General features: G+C 34.6%; 1 protein-coding gene across 14 annotated transcripts in view; it reads right to left on the bottom strand.

Moving 5' to 3' along the window:
- C33H11orf65 (chromosome 33 C11orf65 homolog) overlaps window positions 1-9353 on the bottom strand; it is a 258094-nt gene that overhangs the window by 6351 nt on the left and 242390 nt on the right. For all 14 annotated transcript variants that reach the window (XM_072953892.1, XM_072953893.1, XM_072953901.1 and 11 more), the window contains 3 exons: window positions 9061-9261; window positions 7493-7623; window positions 644-814 (listed from right to left, as the gene is read on the bottom strand). In XM_072953892.1, coding sequence (XP_072809993.1) covers window positions 644-814; window positions 7493-7623; window positions 9061-9261 — 503 coding nt within the window. The remainder of the gene's footprint in view (window positions 1-643; window positions 815-7492; window positions 7624-9060; window positions 9262-9353) is intronic.

Here is a 9353-nt window from a genome sequence, read left to right as displayed (position 1 = left end):
TCTTTATTTATGCCATCTTAACAAGGATCGAAAATAAAGACTAAAAGTAAAACATTATTTTTTCTGCCACTTCATCCATGCAATACTTACATTCGTTATTGTATCTGTCTGTCTTTTTAATTATAGCTATCTTCGTGGGTATGAACTAGGATCTTATTGTGGTTTTGATTTGCATTTCCCTGATGGCTGTATTAAATATTTTAAAATTTCTTATCACACAAAAAATACTAAAAATGTTTTTCAAGGGTCAAATCATGTCAATGAAAAATTATAACTTTTTAATGTCCCACACAGGACAATTAGGGAATATACACTGAGAAAATAATTTGTATTATTAACATCGTGTTTTCACGTTTCCCAGTGTAAGAAGTAAAGCAGACCTAGACTAAGGCATAAGAATAAAGTCTGAGAGTAAAGAACGCCTAAGTCTAGGTTTCCTTTTTCTACTTTTAGAACATTCCTTTTTTTTTTTTTTTACCATTTCCCCCTCATCTTTCTAGACAGATAATAGACTCAAGGTTTTTTTGTTCTTTTTTTTTTTTAAACTATGTGGCCCCAAGATTCAACATGGAAGTGGGAAATATTAGAGACAAAAATATCTGACGCCTGCCCTTGCTGCCCAAGAATAGCAACGTGAAATTACTCATCAAAGTTGAGTGTGTTGGTCCAGTTCAGCACTTCATCCACTTCCCATTCCATCACAGAATCTATTCCACCAGTTTCGATAGCTTTTATTAGCCCTTTGGTTGCTGTGTGAATTAAACCCAGAGTGTCATGGTTTGTTGACTTGGCCTCGAGGTTTCCTGCATAGTACCTACACAGAGGAAAGGAGAGGGGACGTAATCCTCGGAAACAGGTGAACAGGCGGCTACTAGTAGATGCAGTTAACATATATTGTTGATGTGAAACTATTTACATAGCAAACCAAGTTTTCACCCTATTTAATTCAAATTCATCCAAACCAATTTCTTCGTGATGGGATCTTCTGGGAAAAACAAAGCAACTTAATCAACCACACTCATCAGAGAAGCCTCATTTCAAAATCAACCTCTCAGTAAGTTACACTGTTGTGTTACAAGGAAAAGCTAAGTATTAAATCACTGAATTACGGAGGCAAAGGCTCTTGGAGGCCAAGTAACTAGCCCACTTGTTTCATAGGTGAGGAAATATACCCTGGAAGAGGAACTTTTTACAAAGGCATGTGGCCAATGCCTCGTAGGACAGGAGAAGGGGTGGGGAAGAAGGAACGAAAGAGGAAGAGGTAAAAGGAAGAGTGATATTAACATCTTTTTTGTGTGTGCCAGCTATATTTTATACATTACCTTTAATTCTCTTTAAAAAGACAACTTCTTGGTCGCACCTATTTTTATTCCCATTTTATGGATGAGGAAACTGAGACTTGGAGAAGTTACAAAATTGTTTAGGATCATGTAAGTAGTAAATATGCATGTATCAGAGCCAGTATTCAAATCTGACTCCAAGGCCAGACTCCTTCTGCAGCACTGCTCTGTCTTACATTAGTCTGAGCAAATAAATGAATGTATCCACCGAACATGAGCTCAGCAAGTAAAGAGAAGTTAGCAGTCCTTACCAAGAATATTAAAGTATAGTGCTTTTTTTTGTTTTGTTTTCCATTTTAAGACCTACATTGGTATTCCTTTTCAAAGGTTAACCTATTCTGAAGTTGTATTCATTTATTTTTTTCTTTTTTTAAACATTTTTTATTGAGTTATAGTCATTTTACAATGTTGTGTCAAATTCCAGCGTAGAGCACAACTTTTCAGTTATACATGAACATACATATATTCATTGTCACTTTTTTTTTTTTTTTTGCTGTGAGCTGCCACAAGACCTGGTATATATTTCCCTGTGCTATACAGTATAATCTTGTTTATCTGTTCTACATATGCCTGTCAGTATCTACAAATTTTGAACTCCCAGTCTGTCCCTTCCCACCCCTCGCCCCCTTGGCAACCACAAATTTGTATTCTATGTCTTTGAGTCTGTTTCTGTTTTGTATTTATGTTCTTTTTTTTTTCTTTTTAGATTCCACATATAAGTGATCTCATATGGTATTTTTCTTTCTCTTTCTGGCTTACTTCACTTAGAATGACATTCTCCAGGGACATTCATGTTGCTGCAAATGGCGTTATGTTGTCATTTTTATGGCTGAATAGTATTCCACTGTATAAATATACCACTTCTTCTTTATCTGGTCAGCTCTCAATGGACATTTAGGCTGTTTCCATTTCTTGGCTATTGTAAATAGTGCTGCTAGGAACATTGGGGTGCAGGTGTCTTTTTGAAGTAGGATTCCTTCTGGATATATGCCCAGGAGCGGGATTCCAGGGTCATATGGTAAGTCTATTCCTAGTCTTTTTGAGGAATCTCCATACTGTTTTCCACAGTGGCTGCACCAAACTGCATTCCCACCAGCAGTGTAGGAGGGTACCCTTTCCTCCACAGCCTCTCCAGCATTTGTCATTTGTGGACTTTTGAATGATGGCCATTCTGACTGGTGTGAGGTGATACCTCATTGTAGTTTTGATTTGCATTTCTCTAATAATTAGTGATATTGAGCATTTTTTCATGTCCCTATTGATCATTTGTATTTCTTCCGTGGAAAATTGCTTGTTTAGGTCCTCTGCCCATTTTTGGATTGGGTTGCTTTTTTTTTCTTATTCAATTGTATGAGTTGCCTATATATTCTGGAGATCCAGGCCTTCGTCGGTTTCATCTTTTGCAAAAATTTTCTTCCATTTCATAGGTTGTCGTTTTGTTTTACTTATGGTTTTCTTTGCTGTGCAGAAGCTTGTAAGTTTAATAGGTCCCATTTGTTTATTCTTGCTTTTATTTCTATTGCTTGGGTAGACTGCCCTAGGAGAACATTTTTGAGATGTATGTGAGATAATGTTTTGCCTATATTTTCTTCTAGGAGGTTTATTGTATCTTGTCTTATGTTTAAGTCTTTGATCCATTTTGCGTTTATTTTTGTGTATGGTGTAAGGGAGTGTTCTAGCTTCATTGCTTTACATGCTGCTGTCCAGTTTTCCCAATGCCATTTGCTGAAGAGGCTGTCTTTATTCCATTGTATATTCTTGCCTCCTTTGTCCAAGATTAGTTGACCAAAAGTTTGTGGGTTCATTTCTGGGCTCTGTATTCTGTTCCATTGGTCCATATGTCTGTTTTTGTACCAATACCATGCTGTCTTGATGACTGTAGCTCTGTAGTATTGTCTGAAGTCTGGGAGGGTTATTCCTCCAGCCTCTTTCTTCTTCTTCAGTAATGCTTTGGCAATTCTAGGTCTTTTGTGGTTCCATATAAATTTTACTGTGATTTGTTCTAGTTCTGTGAAATATATCCTGGGTAATTGGATAGGAATTGCATTAAACCTGTAGATTGCCTTGGGCAGTGTGACCATTTTAAAAACTGATTCTTCCAATCCAGGAGCATGGGATATCTTTCCATTTTTTTAAATCTTCTTTAATTTCCTTCATCAGTTGTTTATAGTTTTCCATGTACAAGTCTTTCACCTCCTTGGTTAGATTTATTCCTAGGCATTTTATTACTTTGGGTGCTATTTTAAAGGGGATTGTTTCTTTACTTTCTTTTTCTGTTGATTCATTGTTAGTGTAAAGAAATGCAACTGATTTTTGAACATTAATCTTGTAACCTGCTACCTTACTGAATTCTTTGATCAGCTCTAGTAGTTTTTATGTGGACCTTTTAGGGTTTTCTATATATAGTAACATGTCGTCAGCATATAGTGACACTTTTACCTCTTTTTTTCCAGTTTGGATCCCTTTTATTTCTCTCTCTTGCCTGATTGCTGTGGCTAGGACTTCCAAGACTCTGTTGAATAGGAGTGGTGATAGTGGGCAGCCTTGTCTTGTCTCAGATTTTAGTGGGAAGCTTTTGAGTTTTTCACTGTTGAGTACTATGCTGGCTGTAGGTTTGTCATATATAGCTTTTATTATGTTGAGATATGTTCCCTCTATACCCACTTTGGTGAGAATTTTTATCATAAATGGGTGTTGAATTTTATCAGATGCTTTTTCTGCATCTATTGAGATGATCATGTGTTTTTTTGTCCTTTCTTTTGTTGATGTGATGTATTACATTGATTGATTTGCGTATGTTGAACCACCCTTGTGTCCCTGGGATGAACCCCACGTGGCCATGATGTATAATCTTTTTTATGTGCTGTTGGACTCTATTTGCTAATGTTTTGGTAAGGATTATTGCATCCATGTTCATCAGTGATATTGGTCTGTAATTCTCTTTTTTGGTGGTGCCTTTGCCTGGTTTTGGTATCAGGGTGATGGTAGCTTCATAGAATGAGTTTGGGAGTATTCCCTCCTTTTCAATCTTCTGGAAGAGTTTAAGAAGGACTGGTATGAGTTCTTCTTTGTATGTTTGGTAGAATTCCCTCATTTATTAATCTGACAATCATTTATTAGGATGTGCCTTAGAGATGGTGTAGAGCTAGGACTAGTACCAAACTACCTGGCTTTGAATCTTGCTTCTGTGATTTACTTGCTGTATAATCTTTGCCAAATAACCTAACCTTTCTGGGCCTCAACGTCTTCATCCTTATAATGGTAATCTTAATACTACATCCTCTGCCTATGTTATTTTCTAGGAGTTTTATGGTTTCAGGTCTTACATTTAGGTATTTAATCCACTTTGAGTTTATTTTTGTATATGGTGTGAGGAAATGTTCTAATTCCATTCTTTTACATGTAGCTGTCCAGTTTTCCCAGCACCACTTATTGAAGAGACTGTCTTTTCTCTATTGTACATTCTTGCCTCCTTTGTCATAGATTAATTGACAGTAGGTGTGTGAGTTTATTCCTGGGCTTTCTATTCTGTTCCATTGATCTGTGTGTCTTTTCTTCAGTCAGTACCATACTGTTTTGATTACTGTAGCTTTGTAGTATAGTTTGAAGTCTGAGGGTGATTCCTCCAGCTCTCTTCTTTCTCAAGATTGCATTGCTGAACTTTGAACTGCTTTGGTAGTTCAGGGTCTTTTGTGGTTTCATATAAATTTTAGAAGTATTTGCTCTACTTCTGTGAAAAATGTCATGGGCATTTTGATAGGCATTCCATTAAATCTGCAGATTGCTTTGGGTAATATGGTCATTTTAACAATATTAAGTCCTCTAATCCAAGAACACATTATATCTTTCCATTTCTTTGTATCATTTTCAAATTTCTTCATCAGTGTTTTATAGTTTTCACCTCTTTGGTTAAGTTTATTTTCTAGATATTTTATTCTTTTTGATTTTACACAATTTTACATAAATCATAGAAATATTTTTTTGGATCTGTCTCCTAAGGCAAAGAAATAAAAGCAAAAATAATATCCAAAATATATAAACAGCTCACAAACTGAATATCAAGAAAAGAAAGAAAACAACCCAATTTAAAAAATGAACAGAAGACCTGAATAGACATTTTTCCAAAGAAGACATACAGGTGGCTAACAGGAACATGAAAAGCTGCTCAGCATTGCTCGTCATTAGAAATATGCAACTCAAAACTGCAATGAGATTTCACCTCACACCTTTCAGAATGGCTATTACCAGAAAATGTATAAAAACCAAATGTTGACGAGGAGTGGAGAAAACGGAACCTCTGTAGAAATGTAAATTGGTGCAGCCACTGTGGAAAACAATACAAAAATTCCTCAAAAAACTAAAAATAGAACTACTATATGATCCACGAATTCCACTGCTGGGTTTATATCCAAAGAAAATGAAAGCACTAATTTGAAAAGATACATGCACCCCAATGTTCATAGCAGGATTATTTGCAATAGCCAAGATATGGAAGCACCCTAAGTGTCCATCAACAGATGAATGGATAAAGAATATGTGATATAAAAAAAAAGAATATGTGCTATATAAACACAAAGGAATATTACTCAGCCATAAAAAAGAATGAAATTCTGTACTTCACAAAACATGAATGGACCTAGAGAGTAATATGTTTAGTGAAAGAAGTCAGGCAGAGAAACATAAATGCTCTGTTATCACTTACATGTGGATTCTAAAAAATTAAACAAATGAGTACATATAACAAAACAGAAACAGACTCATAGATATAGAGTACAAACCAGTGGTTACCAGTGGGAAGAGGGGAGAAGGAAGTGAAAAACTGGGTTAGGTGATTAAGAGATACAAACTACTGTGGATAAAATAGATAAGCAACAAGGATATATCTTACAGCACAGGGAAATATAGCCATTGTTTTGTAATAACATTAAGTGGAGTATAATCTTTTCAAATATTGTATCATTATGTTGTACACTTGAAACTAATATAATCAACTATACTTCAAAAAACCCACTACTACCTCATAGCATTCTTGAGAGGTTTAGAAGTACAAATCCCTATAAAGCATTTAGGACAATGACTCGCACATAATAAAAATTCAATAAAAGTAGGGTTATACAATCCTGGGTGGCAAGAGATATGACCGTGACAAGGTATTTTCCTGCGCTCATGAAGTTTCTGCATTGTCAGACTTTAAATTCATAGTGACCCATTAGACCTAGTGAATTTTATAGAAGCAGGAGCATACCTCTTGATTTATATTGTTTAGTAAGAGCACAAATTATAATAAATTATGATTTTACATTTTTTCTGTAGTTCTTTGTTCACATAATCATTTAATAAATATTTCTAGAAAAGTTCTTTACATTTACTTACAGTTACCATTTTTGGTGCTCTTCATTCCTTGTATGGATCTAGATTTCTACCTAGAGTCACTTTTCTTCCTTTATTTCTTATACTGCTGTTCTGTTCATGATGATAGAACTTAGTTTTGTCTGTATGAAAAGCTTTCTTTCATTTTCATTTTTAAAAGATATTTTTGGCAAGTCTATTGATACTATTTTTTCTTCTCAGGGATCCATTTTCCTGCTTCTTTGCATGCTTGTTAATTGATTACTATAGGGTAGAAACTGTGAATTTTATATGATTTTGAGTACTGGAGTTTTTTGTATTATTAAATATTTTGGTGCTTTGTTCTTGTATATAGTCAAGTTAACTTGGAAACAATTTGATTCTTTTGGGGCTTGCTTTTAATATTTATTACATAGGTCCAGAGTGACTTTTAAAGTAATCCATACAAGTCAGTTTCTTTAGGGGAGAAAGAAAGGTTTGGAAGTGTCTAGAGTGGGTCTAGAGGGTGAAATTAGAGTTGCTTCATATATAAGAGTAAATGCTTATTTACAATATCTGATGTTCCAATATAGCGATATCCTCAAGGTCAAAGAGAACCTGTCTTCTATCATTTATATCCCAGGGATTAACAGTGTCTAGTAGGCATTTATTAAATATTTGCTTTCTATATATTTTTAAAAATATACATGTAATTTTTCATCTTATGTTTAAAATAACATGTATTTATTTTAATAATTATAGCAATTAAAAAACTTAAAATACTGTATACTTCTTTAGTAAGTCTAAGTATTTCATCAACTTACATTTGCTTCATCCATTCTATTTTTCTAATTTTTCTTTTCTTTTCCATATCTTGCCTCCTCTTCAGTTTAGAGAAATGGAATTCACTTTCTCTTTTGTCTTCTACCATTACATTTTCAGTAGATGTCCAAAACTATTGAAAAATGAAAAATGAATACACAAAATATTGAATTACTGATTGTGAGGTTATCTGACTATAGGCAAGAATTTCTGGGTGTTCAATAGGAATATGCCAAGATAGAAACAGAGGAGAGGATAGACTCTTTCAAGACATTTCTAATTAAGTGAATGAATATTGCGCCTTCGGAAGCACCTGCCATAGAAAACCTGACAAAGTATTAGTATATTGAGATACTATTTAAGAAGTACTTATTGAAAGAATAAATGAATAGGCATATTCTAAGAGCATCTGTTTCTCCTAAGAGCAGACTTGATCATTAGGTGCTGTTGACTTTTAAAGACTCTAAGCCTCAAGGAATATAGACATCCTCCAAAAATACGTTAAGTCTCACCATTATGTCCCAAGACTCTGTGGTTCCCCCTGTATGACACTTGATATGAACTGGTTGCCTGTTTTCCTATTTCTAATTCATTCCTCCTCCCGCCACCACATACACATTAAATAAAAAGGAGAGTTTGCTACCCGCTACAACACTCTGAGTTTGCCCGAATTAAAGCACATATTTACTGCGCTGTACTGAAGTACCCTGTTTACTTGACTGTCTCCTTAATTAAAAGGCAAACTACTTGAGGAGAAGGACTATTCTTTTTACCATTGTTTCTCAAGCAACTAGTACAAAGCCTGACACCTGGCTGGTAGGCAATAAAGTTTGTTGAATGAATGAATGAATTCATACTTTGGTCATTCTCACTTTTCAAACTTAGTATAGTCAATACATTCTACAATCTGTATACCAGAGATTGAGGATTTGAATGAAGATACTTAAGGTGATATAAACAGACATCTAGAGCTATAGAACCAGATGGTGTTAACTTTTAAAATGTAAGCTTGCAAATATCCTTAGATAAAAATTATTTCCTCAAACAGGAGATTACATAAGAGTATCTATAGAAAAAGCCCCCAAATCACATATACACATTAGGAACTGTGTATATTTAAAATCACTCTGTTCAGTTCATATGAGTGCAGGTTAAATTTTCCAACACCATGAAAATCCAAATCATTTCCCACCCATATCTGCTGTTACCAGCTCTGTAAGAGAAAATGTCATATTATTCTCAAGAACCCCTACCTCTTGTCCAAGGATTAATACAGAGTCAGCAACATCTTCAGACTTGCTTTGTTATAAAGAAGGGAAATTGCTGAGTGCCAGAGAGTATCTAAAGATGGCCTAGATTCAAAGCTGATTATTAAAAGTAAAGTAAATGTTAAAAAAAGATATATGCTGTACTCAGAGTGTATCAGTAACCCCAGAGTAGCTAACTTAAGAAATTTTAGCAGTTAAATTAGTAGGATGTACTATTTTAAAGTAATCTAAAAATTAATTTTCAAAAACATAGGTTTCTAAGCATCTACTATTCAAACCCATTACTATTTATATTTTCTTACTCTTTCAGAAACAGGCCTCCAGCCATTGTTCTCCACACGACGATAGCAGCCACTATAACCCTCTTCCTGAAGACGATCACTTTTATTATGAGATGCATATTTTGCGGGCAGTTTTGTGTAATCTCTAGGGCTGTTAGCACACAAATCTTCGATATGTCTGTGAGTGAAAATTTTGTAATATATTTCAGGTGGAAATTTAACCTGTAGGTGGAAAAGTCCAAAGACCATGGTAACTTAATTGCAAAAATGGTTAATGTTTTTAAAAATTGCATCTTTTAAATTTCAAATAAATG

Source organism: Vicugna pacos, chromosome 33, assembly GCF_048564905.1.
Source record: "Vicugna pacos chromosome 33, VicPac4, whole genome shotgun sequence".
NCBI lineage: Eukaryota > Metazoa > Chordata > Mammalia > Artiodactyla > Camelidae > Vicugna > Vicugna pacos.
This window is presented reverse-complemented; position numbering and strand designations above follow the sequence as displayed.